General features: G+C 48.0%; 2 protein-coding genes across 11 annotated transcripts in view; one reads left to right on the forward strand and one right to left on the reverse strand.

Annotated features, from left to right (window-relative positions):
• Positions 1-3,535: 3,535 nt before the first annotated feature.
• On the forward strand, positions 3,536-7,444 carry MRPL16 (mitochondrial ribosomal protein L16). The gene is made up of 4 exons (XM_024574119.4): positions 3,536-3,719; positions 4,070-4,135; positions 5,808-5,956; positions 6,769-7,444. Exons 1-4 carry the CDS (start codon positions 3,665-3,667, stop codon positions 7,252-7,254), a joined length of 756 nt encoding a protein of 251 aa, XP_024429887.1. The 5' UTR covers positions 3,536-3,664; the 3' UTR covers positions 7,255-7,444.
• Positions 7,445-9,185: 1,741 nt separating this feature from the next.
• The window catches only part of STX3 (syntaxin 3), a 38,330-nt gene continuing 24,756 nt past the window's right edge, over positions 9,186-22,759 (reverse strand). For 2 of the 10 annotated variants that reach the window (XM_053923905.1, XM_053923898.1), the window contains exons 5-10: positions 21,705-21,772; positions 19,977-20,085; positions 19,005-19,078; positions 18,676-18,810; positions 16,945-17,055; positions 10,498-12,313 (exon numbers count right to left, since the gene is read on the reverse strand). In XM_053923905.1, coding sequence (XP_053779880.1) covers positions 12,143-12,313; positions 16,945-17,055; positions 18,676-18,810; positions 19,005-19,078; positions 19,977-20,085; positions 21,705-21,772 — 668 coding nt within the window. In that variant the 3' untranslated portion in view covers positions 10,498-12,142. The other 8 variants (XM_053923903.1, XM_053923904.1, XM_053923900.1 and 5 more) reach the window with 8 other exon arrangements.

A 22,759-nucleotide genomic window follows, 5' to 3' on the forward strand; every position in this document is an offset into this window, starting at 1 on the left:
TCTAGAGTCTTAACATCTGTGACCTGTGAAAACAAAGTCCAGCTTCTCAAAGGTGATGACCACCAGTCGTCAGTCAAACCCAGGGTGATGGGAGATGGGGCAGCCGGGCTGATATTTTGGGGGATATTCTGAGCTTGATTAATTAACCAACACACTCCTTTATTTCTACAAATGAAGTGATATATTTTAGAAACTCCTATTTTTGCATCATATACCAAGTACTCTTTCTAATCACTTGTGTGAACATATAAACATACATATATACATGAAATCACCAAAATTACTTTATATGAGTCCCCCAGATGGTTCAGAATGAGACAAACTATGTTAGTGTCATAATTCTCCACTTCCATTTCCAATATTCTGGGTAAATTCCAGTTTAAATGGGTACTTTTATACAATTCATATATGAGTATACATTTAATATAAATATAATTTGCATTTAATATTCAACACAAAATTTAATATATTTAACATAGTAAATGTAGATATGCATTGATAGCCCCACCTCATATAAATATAATATATATAATTTTATACATTAAATATAGATATATCCATAAACCCACAATATATGTCGGCATATGTACACATGAAAGCTTTAAAAGACAATCATAACTCCAATCTCTGCTGGCAAGAGTCAACACTGGCACAAACCTTTTAGAGAAGAATAGGAAAATTTGAATCAAAACACCTAGAATATACTCAACTTTGACTCCCCCAAAATCCCAATTCTGAAATGATATAAAAGTGGACACAGATATATACAAGAGTCGAAATGACGGGACGATTAAAATATGAACCTTAGATATGCAGTTTATATATATACACATATATGCTGAACCCCAGAGCGGACAGACCTAACAGCCCCGTCACAGGTCTCCTCCCGCCCCACCCCACCCCCACCCCTGCATCTCAGAGCAAAGATCTGCTCTCTGGTACTAGTCTGGCTCCTGGGAGACAGAGGTGTGAACCACACAGGCCTAGGTGCCCATCCTAAACATACCTACTAGGTAAGTCACTATATCCCCCCAAAAAGGCCAGGGCTGTTACTCTAATGAAGGAACCCTTAGGGAGTGGTGAATAGTGCTCTCTCATAACATAATGTTTATAACATGGGAAAAAATGTCTCAGAGGAGATATGATAGGATACTTAAAAGTCACTAAAACTCAGGTAGAAAATAAACACTTGCTGACACGAAAAGACATTCTCGGGAAGGAAACCAATGACACAGCATTACGTCATTACACCTGTGTCAGAGAGGTATGGTGGTTACCTCTGTGTGGCTGATTCTGTGTGCTGCTCTGTTTTCTAGGTTTTCTCCATTCAATACATAAGCACGAGCAACTGGAAAATGGGGGAAATTACTTTAAACAAAGCCTTTTTCCTTATTTAACCATAAATTAAGCAACGAAAATAACGTGTGCGCGCACACACACACACGCACGTGCACAGGAGTCGTGCCCCCAAGGGCAGAGAAAGAGCTTCCCAGACCAGAGAAAACTAAAGGACTTCATCATCACCAAACCATTGTTATATGAAATGTGAAAGGGACTTATTCAAGAAAAAGATCAAAATTATGAACAATAAAATGGCAATAAACACATATCAACAACTGAATCTAAAACACAAACTAGCAAACAAGAAGAACATAGACTGAATCATGGATGCGGAGAGCGTTTTGATGGCTGCCAGATGGGAGGGGGTGTGGGGGAGGGGTAAAGAAGTGAGGGGATTAAGGAGTCCAAATAGGTAGTTACTGAACAGCCATGGGGGTGTAAAGTATAGGAAATGGAGTAGCCAAAGAACTTACACGCATGACTCATGGACATGAGCAATGGTGTGTGTGTGGGGGGGTGCCTGAAGGAGTGAGGGGTACTGCATGGAGGGGGCAAAGGAGGGAAATTGGGACAACTGTAATAGTATAATAAACTATAATTGAAAAAATTAAAAAGAGTCCCACCCCCAACTTTTGCTCTAATGATAGAAATTGGCAGAACAAGAGAAGTGTGGGAGACCGTGAAGAGGGAGGTGGTCACAGGTTGGTTTCACGTGTGAAAACCTTGTGTTAGCTACATGCCTAGTAATTCTGTGTGTGTTCATCTGTAGCTGCAGAGGTGGGAGATGGGGGAGAGACACTGACCTGAGATCTACTATGACAAGTTGTAATTCCGCTTTGAGCAGTGCTGTAATAAAATGTAGCGCCTTAATAAAATGTAGCCATGGTCATTATTGCAGAAGCCTTAATGCCCAAGACCTCATTTCAGGTGTTTCAGGGACTAATAAGAAGCGCTTTTGTGACCTCTACTGGCCATGGCTGGTAAAGCCTAAACTTTATTTAGGGATGAGGTCACTTATGCAAATTTGGGAAGAGGCAAAGCAGAGAGGGAGGAAGATTGCTACCAAGTACTTTTTGCTCATTAAAAATTATATGCAATTTAAATACAATAGAATCTGTCTCAATTTGCTAATCCAATTTGTGTCCTAGAAGCTTAGAAAAAGATCCACTCTTGTTCTAAATATTTAAAAGCTTTAGGCCCGTATGAATGATTTGCCCAATATCCTCCTGGAATAATTATAATTTTAACTTGATATCAAGTTGTGATACTCTCCATTCACTGGAGTCTCTGGAGTCACACGGACTGTGTCCAAGTTCTAATTGTACTGTTTGCAAACCTGAGAAAATTAAATCTTTGATGCTCAGGTTGGAATCTGCAAAAATGGGTGTTGATTTATCTTGTGGATCTTTGGGGAGGACTAAATGCCTGACACATGGCAAGCTCTCAGTAAATGTTAATACAATGATGAATCAGTCTTTGAGGGGCACCCTAGAGAAACGGTGTAATGTAGTGAATGGTAAGGAACTGTAAAATATAACATGAATGAAGCCACTTTAAAAGGACGTCAGAGCTGAAATCCCAGACGAATTGCCTTCCACTTCTTACTCCTCAGACCTCTGGAAGGTCAAAAACAGGCAAAATAACGTTCGTAATGGGCCTACAGCAGCTCTGTATTCCAAACAATTATTTGCAAAGATAAAAGGAAAGTAGACATTGTAACCACTGAACTGAAATTTAAAAACATTTAGAATTAGCGTCACTGTGTCCATTTATCTGAACCTACAGAAAGTCCTTCCTTCTATTCATGTAATCATTCCCCTTCCTTTTGTCATAAATACCCTTTGCCTTCACCTCCCAATTTAAATACGATTTGGGTGTCTTCCTAAAACATTGCTTCGCAGAATTATAATTCTTTTTGGATTTCAAAGGTTATTGCCTCTTGCCTAGACTTTTTTACTTTTAGGTTAACAGAATCAAATTGCTATGTGAATCCAGGTTTTCTCAGCACAGTAATCCGCGGAGAAAACTCCGCGTCCTGCCACCCGTATCTAGGAAATACCCCAGATTGGATGCAGACCCCAGAGCGTCAAAGGGGAGCCCTTCCAGACCGGCAGGAGCCAGCACCGGAACCCATGCCCAGAAGCTCCGGCTTCTTCCGCTTCCGTGGGGAATCTCTGCGGAAGGGACTCGCGCAAATGTAACTTCCGGCACGACGGAGAGCGGAGAGAGCGAATTCCAGCAGGGCCTTACAGCGCCACACTCTGGGTCAAGGTAACCTCCGTGGTCGCTGTGGGGAGCCCGGCGCCGCTGGACACCCGTGACCATGTGGCGTCTCCTGGCTCGCGCCAGCGCGCCCCTCCTGCGAGTGCCTTTATCAGGTCAGAAGCCCGCTCGGTCCCACGGGCGGTCCATTTTTTCCACCCCATTGCCATATCCTGTATCGCTCTAAGAGCCCTGTAGGCGGTTGCCGAAGCGCCGGTAGGGGCTGCGCTTTGCTGCTGCCCCTCCTGCCATAAGATTCGTGCAAAAGAGATCCAGCCGCCTAGAGAGGTTGGCGCCCAGAGACCCCGGCTGGGTGGTCTCTTTGGGCGCCTGGGCCTGCGAAGCAATTTAGTGGAACCCGCGTCCCACCACTCAAGACACCTCCATCAGGAGTACCTTTGCCCCAGAGTGTATCTGACCCAGGCCTTGTCGCCTTCCTCGTTTGATTTGATTTGTCTTTGTACAGATTCTTGGGCAGCCCCGCCCGCCAGTGCTGGCCTGAAGACGCTGCTCCCGGTGCCGACTTTTGAAGGTGAGAGCTGGTCTGTCATTTTCATGTTTGTAAGCGGTTTGTCTGATGGGACCCAGCGCGGGGTTGGGGGGGGGGTGAAGACGGAGTGTTCCTGTGCTTTCTATCTCCACTCACTCATTCAATAAATACGCATTGAGGGCATTCTTTATGCCAAGCAGTGTTCTAGTTAAAGACCCAAAATTTAGGCCCCTGCTTTTAGGGAGCAAATGTCTAATGGGAAAGCTCCCATGTCCACCCTCAGCTGGGGCCATTGGGCCTCAAATTCAGACTTTAGATGTTCTCTCCAAATGATGTTACATATATGCAGCCACTTAACCAGATTATGTGAAAAGCATTAGTTAAATGTAAATATTGAAGGTAAACTCCAATTTTTTAATCTAATTTCCCTTTTTTAATAATATACTGGAGATCACAAACATGCAAGGGACCTCTGAGAGCCTTATCTTCTACACATAATTGTTACACTACTACTTGCCCCAGAAGTACATATGGACCTATAGGCTGAAGAAAGCATTACTGTTTCTCTCTAGCTTTGTATAGAAACCTGTGGGCGGGGGCAGTTTCTGTAACTCTGAATAGCCCATTAAAAACTTGATATTTCCTTGAAGTCTTCTGTTTTATATTTGACTCAATTGTGGAGCCGTGCTTGTTTTACTATAGAAATGTTTTAAGTGACTTACAAGTTAATTTTTTTCCCAAAACGCCAGACGTGATAGATGTAGGGTGTCTTGACCTGCGTTTCAGCCCGCCCACCCCCACGGAGCACGCCCTTGCACGCGGCAGGACGTGTGCAAGTCTCTAATGGAGCGCCCCGGCCTCAGGAAGGGGAAGGGCACTGACCTCAGGAGTCCTAGGTCATAAGTTGCCCAACAAGAATGTGGCAGAGCAGGAGAATGTAGGTGTTTTCGCGTACAATCTAGTATTCTTTCCGCTACCCACGTTAACATCCAGAGGCAGTGTAGGTTTTTTAAGTGTCATACTGTCTGGCTTTGCTGTGTTAACTGGATGGCCTAAACCAAATCATAATATGTCTCTAGGCTCCCAGTTCCTCTTCTGTAAAATGGAGATTGAAAAATACTACCTGGTTCACATTCTGTTTCTTGATCTGGGTGATAGTTATGTGGGTGTGTTTAAGCATTCACTCTGTGATAATTCACTGAGCTGTGTGTCTTTATTTGGCCCTTTGATATATGTGTGTAAAACTAAAAAGTTCAAAACTTTTAAAAAGGAAGCCCTAAAAAATTACCAAGACTATAAAGTTGTTTTAAAAGATCAAGTGAGATAATGCATGTAAAGCATAAGCTCAATTCAGCACTAAGTTTTAAAAAAAAACGTTGACTAGTGGAATTCTGTGAGTCTTACATCTATCTCTGTGCTGTCCCAAATTGTCCCTTCAGAGTGGTAGGCACAGAGTGCACATTTATAAATGCATTTGAGTTTAAAGGTAAAACTTCTTCAAAGATTCAAAAACATTTACATTAGCCGTTGTCACAGCCAGAGGGTCCCACTGTCTGTCACAGCATCCGTAAGAAAAAACTAACATAATTTTGCAACTATGGTTCCATAGTAACTTTTATGTAACACTTTCACCTGGTTGCTACAAATGGTTCTAGGAAGAAAATGAATCCTTCGAGATGTGCAGTTCACTTATCCTTACTTGTGCTCCTTTTAGATGTTTCCATTCCTGAAAAGCCGAAGCTGAGATTTGTTGAAAGGGTACCACTTGTGCCAAAAGTCAGAAGAGAACCCAAAAACTTGCGTGACATACAGGGACCTTCGACTGAAGCTACTGAGTTCACAGAAGGCAGTTTTGCAATCTTGGTGAGTTGAGTTCAGCGTCAGGCAGCTACAGGGTGGGAGCCAGGATCAACACAATCTCATACTCTTGAGTCTCTGCCTTCACTGGTTTCATTAAAACTGCCACCTGTTGCTCTTTAAACTGACAAGCAATAACCAGTAAACATTTGAGTTACGAATTTTTTTTAATGGAGAGTGAAAGTAACGTAAAATCCCGGCAAGAAAGAGGCTACCTAATTAACTCCATAATCAGACTATGAGATCTTCTCAGGCCTCTGAAAAAATAAAACTATGCAGTGTTTAGGATGTCAGACAGCTGTTCCCTTACTCAGTAGCTTCCAGGAAGGCTTGAATGTCAGTAGCTACACAAATGGGTGTGGACTAGGTTTTATTTCCCATCAGGCAGCCAGAGCGATGTTTTAAAGTCCTTTTCCCACAGCTTGCGTGATCAGCCCCCTGCCTGCCTCTCAGAACCTCATGTCCACAGCCCACAGCCCCCGTTCCTCACTCTCCTTCAGCCACGCTGGCTTCTCTAACTCATCAGTCCTTCACTGACACCACTCCTCTGCCTGCAACACTCGTCTCTCCTCCTTTGGCTCGTTCTTACTGTTCTGGCCTCAGCTTTGAATGTCACCTCCTCAAAGAGGCCTTTCCTGGCTACCTATGAAGTGAGTCCACCCTTGTTCTCACTTATTACTCAGTCTTTCCAGTACTTATTAGAACTCTTATTTCCATGAGTGCTGTTGAAGCCACAGTTGCTATAAAAGACGTAAGAATAGAGCTCATAAAAGATACCTAAATCCCTGTGTGCTTCTAATTCTTCCATTCACTTTTAGGCACTGGGCGGTGGTTACCTCCACTGGGGCCATTTCGAAATGATGCGCCTGACAATCAACCGCTCCATGGACCCCAAGAATATGTTTGCCTTGTGGCGAGTACCAGCCCCTTTCAAGCCCATCACCCGCAAGAGTATGGGACAGCGCATGGGGGGAGGCAAAGGTGCCATTGATCACTACGTGACTCCCGTGAAGACTGGCCGCCTCATAGTAGAGATGGGCGGACGTTGTGAATTCAAAGAGGTACAAGGTTTCCTCAGCCAGGTTGCCCACAAGTTACCCTTCCCAGCAAAGGTGGTGACCCGTGAGATGCTAGAGAAGATGCGGAAAGACCAAGAGGAACGAGAACGTAACAACCAAAACCCCTGGACCTTTGAGCGCATAGCCACCGCCAACATGCTGGGGATACGGAAGTTCCTGAGCCCCTATGACCTGACCCAGAAGGGGCGATACTGGGGCAAGTTCTACCTGCCTGAACGCGTGTAGTGAGAACATGAGAAGTAAAGGCCCAGAGAGAAGGGATCTACACTTGTGTTCCCTTAGCTGACCCTGAGGGGTGTTGGTAGCTCTGATGTCAGAACCCAGCATACAAGTGCTGTGGATGATTTCTGAACAATTGTACTGTATCTGCTGATTTAAGTGCATTATATTGATATTAAATAAAATTTGAGTATCAGCTCAGGTTATAACTTCTCATTGGTCCCCCTTAATCCCTTCAATGAAGAAGAAACAGGCCTGAGGGGCTCTCGGGAGCCCAGGCCCTCGCTGGCTGTAGGCGAACATCTGCAGGGCTACAGCAGGTGGTTGCATCTCCCACCGTGGATGCAAGTCGGACTTGATGTCCACACTAACTTGTACACGCACACACTTCAGAAGCCAGTTTCTGTAACACTGTACTATTTACAAAAACAAACTCATGTTTTTGGGAAAGCAAAGAAAAAAATGGCAGCACGTATGTTAATCCAACATACATTTATTTATGCCCAGCTACCACCTTCTCGCAATCTTGGAAGCAGGGACGTTGTACAATATGGCCAGGAACACCCCCTTGCCTCTCAGCAAAAGGAACTGATAAAAGCAGAGATAGTGTGGCCTTGCCCAGGTTTGAGTTCTTTGAGGAGGAAGAGTGGCTCTGTCTTTGTGTCCCTGCAGGTCCTAGCCCAGTGCCGTGTGCCACACTACCCTCGAGTAGTGACTGCTGGGTAAATGAGGGCCCCAAGGTTCCAGCTCCCTTTGCCTTTGCAAAGATTAATCTATTGTTCAGATAAATACTTCTGAACAGTAGAAAGCCAGCAGTAGCTTTCTATCCATTGTTCAAACTAAAGGAAATACAAATTGACAGAAATATTAAACCACTTGTTTTTGAAAGTGGGTAGACTACACTGACTAAAATGTCAAATGTTTTTATCCCGCTTTCTTAAAAAGATCTGCAAAGAAAGTAATTCACTTTCAAAAGTATAAATTTATCTCAACAGTTGTGTGGTCCTCAAAAGTTGGATACTATTTTTAGTGTAAGTTTCGATAACCTCTTGTAATATAATTAATTACTAAATTGCCTAGAACAAACATGGACCTTGAATTGGGGGCAGTGTTTGGAACAGTTTCGGGGGCCCACTGCTGGCCGGCAACATCAGTTTCAGCTAGCAACATGCACCAGGGAAAGGGGATGTGAGTGAGAATCTCACCTCACCTTTCTCACCTAACCCTTCACCTCCACAGAGCACGGTGCTGCTGACTGCTGCCAGTCCGGCCGTACTCTAAACATGGTAGTTTTGTTCTGGACCCACGTTTAGTTCAGTGGACCACCCTCCTGGGGCCAACCATCGTAGCAGGGTGAGAGGCCACTGATACAACCCCACCATCACCACCCACAGAGACAGCACTTTGCAGCATGAGCTGCTGTAACGGGGATCCTGTTCCATTTTTACGTAAGTAGATCCACCCATTCCAGGCATTTTATGCAGCCTCTGGTACTAACCATTTAACATTGGTGCCTTAAAGGGCTGGAGAGTCAAGTCCAAGGACTTGTCCGTGAGCAGAAATCAGATCCTAATTACAGGTAATTATGTCAACAGACAGCGGAGCACCCGTCAGCGGCAGGCACTGTGCCAAGCACGGGACACAGCGCTGAGCAAGACGTGCGAGTTGCCCACCGCTGAACCCCTCACTCCGGAGACCCGTGGACCCTGAAGGAGGAAGCAGGCACACGGCTGGGGAGGGTGCGACCTAGGAGAACCTGAAGAGACGTAACAAGTGCCCTGACCCTGGTGAGCTTGCGGCAGTGAACACGAGATCCTGATGAACTGGGTGGGCTGCCGTGTCTGCCTTCATTTCCTGACCAAGGTGCCTGTGAGCCTGCAGCCCATTCCCTTAAACCATCTTTCTGACCAGCGAGGGGTTTCTGTGCTCCCTGTTCCTTCACGCCTGCCCGCCACCCAACTCTGCATTGTCATGAGCCTCCCCTGCATAACTGTGTGTAGGTGGTTGATGGATGCCCTGTGCCGTAAGAGGTTTCGTAATGGAAAGAGGAGTCACTGTTGAATCCGCGGTGGGAAGTGATGGCACCACCGAGATGGAAGGATTAAAAATGCGAGTCCTGGATCCAGCTGCGAGGGCTACAAGAGATAACAGAGAGGTGGAGGGAAAATCAAATACTACACAGCGAGGTGTTCGAGATCAGGATCACTAGTCCCGCTCCTGCAGAGGTGGAAGGCTACTCACAAGGCTGCGTTAATTTGTCCTAACCTTGTAATGGAGAAAATATGTTTACATCCGGTTTACTGTGCGGCCCTCTTCCAAAGAGTTCAGGGTGCTTCTAATGCAAGAACTGACTCTTTATCCTTCGGCCATTCCCAGATGACACGGCCCAAATTTTGCCACAGGAGATCACCGCCCTTGTACAGAGCATTCTGCCACCAGACCTGGAATGGCACGGGCCGCCACCTCCGTCTCCCTATCTACCTACTACCAACTCATTCTTCGCTCCCTTTTCTCACTAGGAAGCATCTTTTCCCAGCTTCCTCCAACCTTCGTCTCTTCCAACACCTGATCCCGCCCAGATTAGGGCACCTGGCGACAGACAACGAGCGCCCACAGGACATGGGCGTTGCGGACACACCAAGGCAGGCCTCCCCCTCCCCACAGATGGCTCACCTTTTTCAGGCAAATATGCCCCCAAGGGTGGAAGCTAAGATGACTGCAAGGATGACACAGCAGATCATGATCATGACCTTCTTCTGCGTACCCAGACCAGGAAAGAAAAAGCACATGAGAAATAACATCACCGTGCAGGCCCAGGTCCCAAGGAAGGGAGGCAGCATGGGTCTGGACGTGGAAGAGGATGCGGAGGGGAGATGGATCTGGCTTCTAGAACCCGGGGTGCAGGAACGTGGCTTCTGGATGAGAGATTCAGGGGACAGCCCTGTCTGAGGACAGCGCCTCGCGTGTCCTGCAGTCTAGACACCGTCACACCGATCCACCCACTGGCTCCTAGAGCCAGTCCTTTCGATGAGTGGGCCGCATCCTTCTGGGGGGAGCACTCAAGCCTGGAACTCAAATGCAGTTCCGCTGCACTCTGAGAGGTGGGCCACTTTCAAAGATTAGAACCTTTGATCCGCCTGACCCAGCATGTTTAACAAAGACCTGAACCCCTTTCCAGAGCCTAAACAAAAATACCACGTGGTGGCACCGAGTCACTGAGTGCTTTGCAGGGAAATAGAGCCAGAACTGTTGCACAATCAATATAAAGTCATTTATTTTTAAATAGCATTAAAATAATCAAGTTTACATTTTTAAAAACACACAAACAACAAAACCCTTCACTTAACTGTATTCCCAACTATAAGCCCTAGACCTCGGTCTCAGCAGAGCAAAAGCCTGTGACTAGAGCTTGTCTGGCCTTGCTGCGGGAGCCAGTCCACTGTCGACTTCACAGCTGAGGGCGTCCCCTCGGCTCCGTCTGAGTGCTGGGCGATGACTGGGAGGAAGTAGCCTTTGTGAAGGAAGCCAGTGGGCAGTGCCTGGGTGAGGGTGCATACCCTGTCTTAGAAAGCATTAAAATCAATGCTGAAATATATTAATAAACCAGACACACAGGCAGGGACCAGCAGGGAATCGAAGAGACTCACTGCCGGGCCAGCACAGTCACTACACTTGAAAATGCCCTGGCTGTTGCTTTGCTTCCTCCCCGACAAGACCTGGAGGGGGGTGGGGGACCAAGAACCTGTCAAGCTCATTAACCCCGTAGAAGGAAGAGCTACTCAGTAGTCCCTGGTGTCCCCCAACTGACTCAGCCCCGGAGACAGGACATTCCAAAGGTCACACAAATGATACCAAATTGCTCTGGGATGTTCTCAGGACAAGCCCAGCCTCGACAGTGGGCAGGGGGAGGTGCCAAAGCTTGGCAAGCCAATCTGCTAAGCAGACAGACTCAGTGGAGATCGACTTAGTCCTCACCCCGGAGATCTCTGTTTCTCCCAGGACTCATCCTGAACCAGCAGGTTTCTCGATGACACGGGAAGATCGTATTACTACTGTGATTCACTTGCAGGTAAGCATATGTCTCTTAACCTAATTTTTAGCCTAGATCAAGATTATTTTTTGAGGTTAGAATGTCCTCCACTTCTAGCTTCCTATTCATGAGAGACACATGAAAATATTTACATCACACAGAATGACAGAAATTCATCTGGAACACATGAAATGAGTGACTGAGGCTGGCACCAGTCTGAAGCACTTCCAGAGCCGGAGACTCGAGCACCTGTGCCAAAAATTTTTTCTTAAAGCAGGACATATTTGGCTTCAAGGCAGCGGCTGCACAAAGCCTGACTCTCACACTGAGCAACCAGTTTCCAAGACTTGACCGTGAAAACAAACACCCCTTGCTGTCAGCCTCCGCAAATGGTGCCCTCGGAAGACGGCATCACACTGGCACCGCCTGAAGTAAACATGATGCGACGCAGGCGAATGTCAGAGGCGGCCACCAAGCTGAACGTGCTGAGCTTAATTAATTTAAGGCTGAATTGCAAACAAGTCAGCTCCCGGACCAAAAAGACATCTGCCAATCCCTCCTATTTTCAAGACACAAGGACGGCAAACTGTGAGAACTGGGATCCTGCCAGGTAGAAGACTCAAGTCCGAACCTTATTGTTGCCATAACTTGGAAGAATCCCTTTACTTTGTTAAAGAAACCCTCCTAAAAAGTACAATGCAATTTTTGGGAGGAGAATACTCCGTGAGGTAGAAAATACAGCACTTTGGGAAGGTCTCAAATCATTGGCTTTCCAAGGTGCGAGGCAAAATTTGACACAGCGGAGGGAAGAAAGAGAAGCCAGGTTGGTTTGGGCACTCCGGGAGAGAAGCGTTTGAGGAAAACTCAGGGTTGCATTGGGTAGACGGATTCCTCCAGGGCTAGACGGTTTGCTGGGTCGGGTGCACAGGTGGTCACAGGAGACAAAGGAATGGGTCCCACTCTCTCAGCAAGGCCACCGAGACTCCACTCCCATCTGAAGACAAGGTGGCCGCACCAGGCAAGAGTGAGGTCGGGCTGCAAGGGAGGCAGGGGAGGGGAGCTGACCAGTGCACAGGGTGATGGTGAAGGGCAACACTGAGATCAGCCACAGACCTAGAAGGTGGAGAGGAGAACTCAGAAATACCGGGAAAAAGGAGAATATTGGGCAAAGTCAACACTAAGCCTGAGAAACCCAACAGGCATGCCCAAGACAGGACCTGAAATGCAATATCCCGCTGCGTAAGAAGCAAAGCCCTATGACGAGAGAGCAAATTTCTAAAATCTCTGGGCCTTCTCTAGCCCTTCACACAAGCTGTCCTGTTCCCACAGAAGGACTTGTCGGTGGGGAGGCACAACCACTTGTAGAAACACCTATTCTCTCCCTGACCAGGGTGGCCCAGTTTGGTTGGCCTTGTACCGCAAAGCAAAAGGTCGTCAGTTCAATTCCCAGTCAGGGCACCTGCCTGGGTTGCCGTTCCGTCCCCAGCCGGGGTGCATGCAAGAGGCAACCGATCAATTATTTCTCTCCCTCTTTTTCTTCCTCCCTTCCCATGTCTCTAAAAATTAAATAAATCTTAAAAAAAAAAAAAAAACACCTATTCTCTCTGTGGGGCCCACATCAGCGCCTTTCAAATACACGCTTCAGAAGCTTTCTGGGACACGAATCTTCTCCATGACTCCCCTTACGTTCCACTTTCCTTAGAAGGCAGAAAGGCACACTGAAAAGAATACGGAAAAGTTCAGGGGTTATGTTACGGCTACTCTACCTTATCAGTTATATATGTTTGGGCAAGTTTCTCAACTTTATTGAGCTTCAAACATTCCTGTCTGAAAAGGGGGTAACATTGTTCTCCTAGAGCAGTAACTGCTACACAACCAGGGAGGAGAAACGCAGGTTGTCTTCCTTCCCTCCTGTTCAGAGACCTCTCTCTCTCAGGCCGCACGGAGACGGAGAGTCCAGACCTAGTAACAAATCCGTCCTGACTGCGTTAGGACACAGGGAACACGTCAGGGTCAGCAACTCAACAACTGCTCGGTGACGTAGCACGTCAGCGGAAAATAATATACTGACGAGTCTCCTCATTTTAAAAAAAGATCCATTTATAGTCTGAATTCCTGGAATTAGGAATGGTAAAGGGCATTAGGAATTTGCAAGAAATCTTTCACCCAAGGATATGAGAAGATACCACTATTATGCCTCTGCTTAGTTTTAACATCCTTTCCAATGAGAGTCAGGACAAAACTTGAACTTTAAAAGCAAAAACCTGATAATAATAAAGGGCTAGACACCAAATGCTGGGGGAATAAAGAACCAATCAATTAATTACTGAAGACATGTTGATCACCTCATTGCTGCATATCTCTCCAGAGGAGAGGAATGGTTAGTGCTGTCACGTGGCTTCCAGACCCCCTGGTCACACGGAAGGAGGGGGAGAGAAAGGAGGTGAAGGGTCAGCTCTGGGCATCAACATGGTAGTTCATAGAGTCTCAAAAATATTTCTATCACCCTGGCTGGTGTGGCTCAGTGGACTGAGTGCCTGCCTGCGAACCAAAGGGTCACTGGTTCGATTCCCAGTCAGGGCACATGCCTGGGTTGCAGGCCAGATCCCCAGTGGGGGCCATGTGAGAGGCAACCACTGGTGTTTCTCTCCTTCTCTTTCTCCTTCCCTCTCCCACTCTCTAAAAATAAACAAAAATAAAATATTTCTTTAAAAAATATATTTCTATCTATTTACCTCAGTGATCCAACTTCTATGAATTTATAATAAAGACAAAACAGAAATGAGAACACTATTATATAAGTTAGTCATACTATTAGTAATAGCAGAACAATAATAACAAACCTCCAACATTGGGGAAATGTGAAATAATTGAGAGTATATTCACAATCTTGTGTTGAAAATCAGATTTATAGAGAGATTTTAGTGGTGTGGAATGATGCTTATAATTTTGTAACTGGGTAAAAAAACTATAGGAAACTATAACTAGAAAACCAGCCTGAACTGTATAAAACTACATCTGAGCATGTAAATATGCCACAAGGTTATCAGCCATAATATTAAACATTAATTCTGTTCACCTTTTTCTGAGTTTTTAAACAAAAAATACTATATTTTATTCAGAAAAAATGATATTCGAGAAGTCACAGACTGAACAGTCCTAAGTTTTAACCGTCCCAATAACTGAATCTTTCGTATTATGTTACCACTATACACAGGGCAAACTGATTCAGGGGTCGGCTTTACTCTGCCAGACTTTCAAGGAATTAATAGGCTGAATTTTAAAGTCACTATCCTGCTAGACTTTGTAGACAATGGTAAATAGCCACCTTGTACCAAGAGAAACTGAGATGTAGCAAAGGACCCTCCTAGGTCCACTATTGTCTGTGTGTTCACACTTGGTTCTGTTACGTAACTGCTCTTTAAGCCGAGGTGTCTTCACCTATAAAATGTGGGTTATAATAGGGCGTCTCTCATAGGGGTGAGGAGGCAATGTTATGTGTACACGGTGCTGAGTATATCGTCTGGCACAATTCAACATTCAAAAACATTAACTACTAAGTTATTCTCAATCGCACCAGTCAGCCACACACAAACCCCTACAGACCCCAATTCCAAATCAAAGCTTCATTTACTTGAAAAGGAGATGAAAGCAAAGCCCGACATCCATGAAATCCAGCAAGAATCCAGAAGACAATCCCCAGATCCAAAATACAGCTGGTGCCCAGCTTAGGAGCATGCTTGCTGGGGAAGGAGAGTGCCAATGAGGTGCTCACACAGACCGGGAATGGGGGCGAAATCCATTAACAGGCAAGAGCGGGGCAGAACCCACCAGATAGGAATGAACAGGAGACCCAACCCACGGACCGCAGCCAGAACCCAAGAACAGAATTTTAACGAGATGCAAGAATGCACAGGCAACTGGAAGGTTCAGAGAGCTCAGTGTGTGCGAGGACAATCACGAGGTGGGAGACGTGGAGTTGGAAATCCCAGGCTAATGGGAAAGAATCCCAGGGAGCCAAAACAGAGTCCCGAGAACCTTCCGTTTACTTACTTTTCAGTGCAGCAGCCTCTCAGGCCGCCCTTACTTCAGCCCAACGGAAAGTCCAATAATCAACGCTAAAATGCCCAGCAACACAACTACTACCACAATGATAATTATCAATTTCTGGAGAGGGATGAGAGAAACAAACACAAGTCGTTATTGCAAACAACCAAAAAGCAACGACAATTCATCCAAAACCCAGCCCCTCTCACCTCGACGGGGAAAGCATCTTATCAGTTCAAAGAAAAGAGCCTACCTCTCTCCGGGGACACATCTATCAGGATATTTTATATCTGTTAGATTACTTCTTGGCTAGCAGAGTATTCCAGATAGAAACACGGAGGTTCTATCAGCCCTCAGCTCACACTGCGGTCTCGCACATGTGAACAGACAGAAGAGCAACAACGATAGCAAAGCCACCAAGTAGCAACAGGCCAAGACATAAAGTGACTCGTCTTTCCTTTTCCAGAAGGAATGTAAAGGTGATTCTGACATAGCCCTAATGTCACACTTCTGCCCTTCTCTCCCATAAAGTGCACCGCCCTCTGGCCGCCCCGGTGGCTGTGGATCGAAAAGCGTGATTATGGTCCTGCTGTGAACCAGCCTGGGTCCATCACGTAAAATAACTCCCCCGCATCCTACATCCCTGCGCAGGCAGTAAGTAAAGTTAGGAGGGAAACAAGGAACTGAAGAACAAAAATATCAGAGCCCAGGAGAAACAGAGAAGAACAGTCTAAAAAGCAAAAGCCACAGAGCTGGCTACCAGTCGTGGGCAGAGAAGCTGGAAGGGCTCCAGCATCAGGGCCGCCAGCAGGAAGTGGGGTGGGGAGATGGGACGGTGTGTGGGAAGAGCATAATTGGAATCTGAGCCTGAGCCCCAGCCCCTATGCTGACTAGGCAGCCTGAAGCCACTTACTGAAGTACTTCACCCCGGCCCCTCAACGGTTTCATCTATGAAGCGGAAGTAATAGGTGATCCAGGAGATACAGGAGTGAGATGTTTACACAGCAACCAGCTCAGCACTGGGCTCATGGCAGAGAAACAGGGGGCAGAGCTCAGGCCTGCGGGAGCAGACAACAGTGCAGAGAAGGTTTCTGAAGACAGAGAGAGGCGAGTGTAGCATCTGAAAGGGTGACAAGCTCTGTGCAAGTGCGACACCCAGGCGATACATTCATGCTACAGAACTGCGTTCAGTGTGGGTTCCTGGGTGAGGGCCTGGGAGCCAGATCCATGCAAGGCACCCCTGGGAGGGAAGGACCGCTAGTCTCTAGGCAAGGCTGACGCAGGGGTTTGGACGAGGCCAGGACAGGGAGAGAAGGTATAGGCTCGAAGACATGAGTGGGGATGACCGGAGAGCGGAGAGGCAAGTAGGAGCAGCGGGGACGAAGGCGCTCACCCTCCGAGCTTCGCTCTGATACTTGACGGCCTTTTTGGTATCAGCCACGGCCCGCTCCACGAAACCCACTGACTGGTCCATGTTGTTCTCGATACGGTCAATCATGGCTCCCTTGCCCCAGATGCAAGAGGCGGTAGCAGCAGAAAAAGCGGTAGGCGGAGGAAAGAAAGAGCGAGAGACAGTGCACAAAATGGACTCTTCTCTGAGGGCGGCGGGAGAGTCTCACCTTCCGGGCCTGCCCCTGGTACTTCACGGCCCTTTTGGTCTCATCCCGGGCCTTCTCCACGTGGTCCACTGTGTGCATGACGTTCAGCTCTATGTTATCTAACATCTCGCCCTGCAGAGAACAGGCCCTGGTCACACTCAACGGCCGCCCCCGCCCCAGGGCAGTCCTAGCTGTCCCCACACTATAAACTTCAGTGCCAGGAGGAGCATCCAGAAAGCCTGATGTGCGGCCTTCCAGAAGGCACGCTTCCCCTTTTCCCCCGTGATTTACCCGCAGTTCCCATCCTTGGTGGCCACTTGTTGAATCGCTTCTCTGTGACAGGTACTGGGCTGGTCACCTGGAGCACACTGCCTAGACGCCTGGCAACTACATGTTCCTAGGGCGTTACCAGGATCCCGGCCTCTTTCTGGCCATTCGGACCTGAACCAAGTTCACGTGTCCTGAACTAAGTTTGCTCACTACTATAGAAGGGTGCCTGGCACACTGCAGGTACTCAGTGTGATATCTGAGGCTGGGACTATGTGCTTTCTGTAAGAGATGTTCCCAGGCCCCTTAGGTGATATACGGGGTGCACCCAAGCTACGCGGCTTGGTCCCCGAACAAGATTCCCAACCATTTCCCAGCTATCACTTCCCGGCAGGAAGTTGTGTCATTCCAATTAACCTCTGGCATCTTAGGATGGGAATTCTCCTCACCTACCTACACTCTCCTCAGCCCCACCCTTCACGTTACAGCGGTCTGTAAGCAGAGGAGGCACTTACCAGCACTTGAATCTCAAACCAGCTCCTCGGCAAAGCAGTGCGGGGAGAAGAAAGACAAGTGGGGCTGGAGGGACTAGACACATGGCCTCAAAGGCCAGAAGGGTGGAGGCAAGGCACCTGAGCCCTGAGCAGGGAACCACCATCAACCACCAGCCAGGCAGTGCTGCCACTTCGGTTAGATTTTGCCCTCCTTCTCCCGAGGGAGTTCTAGATCCTTCCCAGCTGGCCGAGCAGCTGCAGGTCCGCAGTGATGGTGGCACGACACCATGACACGGGCCGTGGCTGACTGCCTCGTAAGGACCGGGCGCCATCTGACTATGTGTCACTAACACCACACCCAGGGACGAGGACTTACACCCCGAGAAGTGCACCCAGGGCCGAAACAAGCCATCCCGCTAAGCTCCAAGAGTGTTTCGAGTTTTCATGTAAATATCGTGCTATTCCTTCATTAACTGTGTGTGTGCTCTTGTTCCTGAGCAAAAAGTGTCAACATTTTTGGAAGAACAAATATAGAATAAAAAACAAAAATGGGAAAAAATTGAAACTGTTAACCCTAACTTTTCACTGTTCAGTGGGGAAAGAGCACAAGTTTTCATTATTACCAGTGAAACAGTTCATACCAGGAGACCGTTTTAAGGCATCATCATTAAGAGCCCAAATCTCTAATTGCAAAAAGTAAATAAAGAGATCCTGAGTCCAGACAGAACTGTGCACTTGACAGACACATCAAACCCCAAGTTAACTAGAAATAACCGTGAGGCCAAAGTACCAGGAAAGAACGACAAAGCCGAGACTGCCCCACGCGTCAGCGTTCAAGAGTGCATTCCTTTCCCTGGGATACTGGAATCCTGCTTCTCCATTAAGTGTATTCTGATCCTTCTCCCACCTCGCCCCACCTGGCTCCCAGTCCCTTCCTCACCATCCTCGGGAGACCCTGAGCTTCCCTCTCCTCCCCGCCACGGCCGCTCACCTGATTCTCCACCAGCATGGCGATGTCCATGAACATGTCGTGAAGCTCCTTGATGCTGCTCTCCAGCCTCACGATGTCCTTGTGCCGTCCCTCGATCTCACTGAGGGCTTGCTTGGAAATCTGAGAGTCAATGATCTACGAGCGCCACACAAAGACAGGCCATCAGCCGCCATCCCCCCTGAAGCCCTCACACATCCTCCTGCGGAGCCCCTCACTTGCCCTGCCTCCCTGCACCTGCAGTCCACCCTTCGCTCGCCACCTGAATGGAACTCCCCAGTGGCCTCCTTCCCCTGTGGAGGGGTGTGTGCCCCAGCTCCCGAGTCACTCACCCCAGAAGTGAAGATGGCAGGGTTTCCACTCTCCAACATCTCCTCCAGCTCCTCATCTGTTGTCTTTTTGCCGGCTTCATAACAAAAGAAGGAACGCATCAAATACAAGGTCAAGGCATGCCATTTCTAAAGTTCTCTGGAAATTAAGACTCTGTTAACTCCACCACAAAGACCGTGGCCTGACCGTGGCCTTAACAACACTCCGCCAACAGTCTCCTGACTCATCTGTCTTCTAATTTCTCCCCTAATCCAATTCATCTTTGAACATCATTAGCAATTACCTTCCTGAAACATACACCTGACCATGTTCCTTCCCAACTCAGAACGTTTACTGGCCCCATCACTACGCCACGGAGCACAAGGCCCTCAGGACAAAGAGCCGGTTCCTGGGTGAGCCCTCCCTCCATCCCTGTGAACCTCACACCGCTTCTCCCAGATGCAGGCTTTCCCAGGCCCTGGACAACATGCCACTCCTAAATACACCTGTGTTTTTCTGACTATGTCCTTGTTCCTACAGTTCCTCCACTTACAGAGCACGCCATCCCATGGGGCCCTGCGTTCCACATTACTCAGTTCCTAAAGGCCACGGCTCCATTAACGTCATCACTCCGCACAGCAACGAGCACTGCACCTTCCATTGCATAACTGTTCTTAGCGATCAGAAAGACAGCAAAATATGGCATGAATTCCCCAGACGCCAACTGTTTAGCATTTCTCCTCTATGTGTAGGGAATGCTGGCTCCCACAAGAACAAAATCACTTGGGCCTGATAAACATGGAGCCACCGTTCAGCCCAAGAACCGGCATCCAGGAAGTGTCAGCGCTGGAACACCTGTCCTGGGCATGGCCACGGGATGTGAGACGGAAGCCACAAGCTCGGTTGCTGCACCTCCTCCCCAGGTCTCACAGCCTGGACGGACGACCACATGGCAGGAAAACATAAAGAAGCAACCCCAAACTTCAGACACGTACTGATTTCCAGCTGCCGCTGGATTCGCCCTTTGCTGCGTTCACGGAAGTCCACCTGAGCCTCATTGTATTTGGTCATCACCTCCACAAACTTCCGGGAGAGGACGGAGTGCTGTGGGAATAATGTCAAATGCAGTAAGCCCCAGGGGGTGAGGGAGGTGGGAGGTCCCTAACTGTCACAGCTCGGTCTCCAGCAGCACTGGCCTTGGAATCAAAAGACCAATGTATATTTTGCTTGCTTATTTGTATTGTTGAGGTACAACTTGGACAAAGCCAAAGGGGGTAGGATCAAGGGGAGGAGGTGGGGATGGGTGGGGTGGAGTGGGGTGGAGAAGAACAGTGGGAGGAAAATGGAGGCAACATACCTGAACAACAACAAAGAAAAAAAAAAAGACCAATATATAGAACTCAGCTTTTTGATTTCCTAACTTTACAATAATGGGAGAGACCGCTGACCTTTCCAAAGTATGTCTTCAGCATGTGTACCTGCCCTGCTGGCGTCACATGCCGACTGTGAAGCCAGACGAGGTAACCTGCGCATCTCAGGGCCCTGCACCCACGTGGACGGGAGCATTTTCCTGCCACAATGCTTGGCTCGCTTTCTAACGCTGCCAGACTCCCTTCCTACATCCAGTGCCTGCCAAAGACCCTGAGTTCTTACTCGAACTGTTCTCCCCAACTTTTCTGGCTTCTAACTAGAAAAGCTGATGCATTCACTCAGTAGCCATTAAGCATTACTGGTTTGAAAAATCACCAATCTTTATACTTTTTTCAAACCCACTACCACCACACAAATTCAGAAACCAAGTCATTGCAAAAACCCAATTCGGACCCACCTGCCACCTGCCTCCTGCCTCTTCCCTACCCTGATCCGGCTTTCAAGCAGCTGCCAGATTACCTTCCCGGCAGACTGCGGCCTGAAGTAAATGCACCCTGGCTGCTCGATTGTGATCACATGCCCTAGACAAGCAGTCAGGGACCTCTGGGATATGGTACTACTTTCCCTACCAAAACCTCAATGTCCACTGTCCCACAACAGCCTTTTATCCAAGTGGGCTGCCCTTCTTCACGTTCACCCTTCACGCTACCCCGGCCCCGTCACCAGCACTGCTGCTACCAACACACACACATGCACTCGCACGCACACCCTGCTCCTGTCCCCTTGCCTCTTGGGAGAGCCTCCATCCCTGAGCCTGTCCCCGTGGGCACTCCTACCCACCCAAGGCCCAGGCTCCTCTGGCTACCCCCAATTCTTCCCGAGGCCTTCTAATGCTGGCAGCACAAGCATTAGATTATGTCTTTGCACACTGCTCCCCTGTTAGGTCTTACATAGTAGGTTCCTCATGCCACCCGAACGTCATGCCAGTTCCTTAAGGACAAGGATCATGTCTTTGATGACCACCAACTAGCCTAACTCCAAACTGGACAACTAATGACAAACAATCTTTAGAGAGATTTCAGTTTCCTTGCCTATGAAACAAAGAGGCATATGAAATCCTAAGCTGTGCTGTGGGAGCCCTGGGAAGTCCTTCAGGGGCCTCCTTGCAGAAGGAGCATGCGGGAGAGGGGCCAGGAGGGCTGGACCCCTGTCCTCTGCTTTACCCTGGTCAGCTCCCCATTACCAGTTCTTCAACTGAGTTCCAAGTAAGAATTATATTTTTAAAAAATCCTGAGCTAAGAAAAAGAATAAAAGATTGGACTAGACCACTGTTAGACCAGAGGAAGTCCTACCTGTGACTTCCGAATCCGAAGGTCTGCTGATGAGCGGACCTCATCTTCCTCAATGTGCCGCTCCATATCTGGGGAGGAGAGACAGAGTATTCCAGCAACACAGCTGCTGCTCTCCCCTGAGACACACACAGTCCACCTGCAACCTCCTCACTCATCCTCAAGCAGCCAGCCCGTGAGACACACACAGTCCACCTGCAACCTCCTCGCTCATCCTCAAACAGCCAGCCCGTGACGATGGACCAACAGGCAGGTGCAATCCCAAAACACCGGCTAACGTGTGCGCCACGGGATGGGCACTGCACACCCTTTACCACCACCAGGTCCTCTTCGACTGCATCTCAGCAGAGTGGTGAACAGCATGAGTCTTTGTCACCAAGAAACTTAGCCTCAAACCTTGTCCTGCCACGTATTAGCTGTGTGGCTTTGGGGAAGCCACCTCACCTCTCTCAGTGTGCCCTCACCCATAAAAGTGGACTGGATAACAGCACCGCTCTCACGGCCCTGTGTGAGGATTCAGTGGGACTGCCCACGGAGTGCTTGGCCCAGTGGCAGACACACTAGCATCGCTATTATTGGAAGCTGCTACTATGACCTCTACCACCGCCCCCATGAACACAGGCATTGTGACTTGTTTGGGGGGAAGAAATGACAACTTGGGCTGAGCGATGCTGATTTCACGCTCTGACCAGTAACATGCATTCATCAAATACGCTGCGCAAGAATGCAGACCGTCGCCACGGAACTATGAGACCTTCTGGGCCCCCAGAGGAATCGCGTCTCTGACCTCAGCTTCACTGAGCAAACGCTCTGAACTGAAGGGGTGGGGCTGGGGTAATGGGAGGTGATATACCTGCCCCGCCCCCAAGAAGTGGCTATGGACTAAATAATGTATTTTGCATCTATATATCTGTACCATTCCTATTCAAATGTATGTAGGTGAAACAGAAAGGCCGAGGGACTAAGTTACAGGACCGAGTCACACCACTACTCAGTGGCCGAGAGCACATGTGAGTTCCCATCTCCTAACTTCAGTCCTGCAGTCTTTCAACCACACT

Source organism: Desmodus rotundus, chromosome 5 (assembly GCF_022682495.2).
Source record: "Desmodus rotundus isolate HL8 chromosome 5, HLdesRot8A.1, whole genome shotgun sequence".
NCBI lineage: Eukaryota > Metazoa > Chordata > Mammalia > Chiroptera > Phyllostomidae > Desmodus > Desmodus rotundus.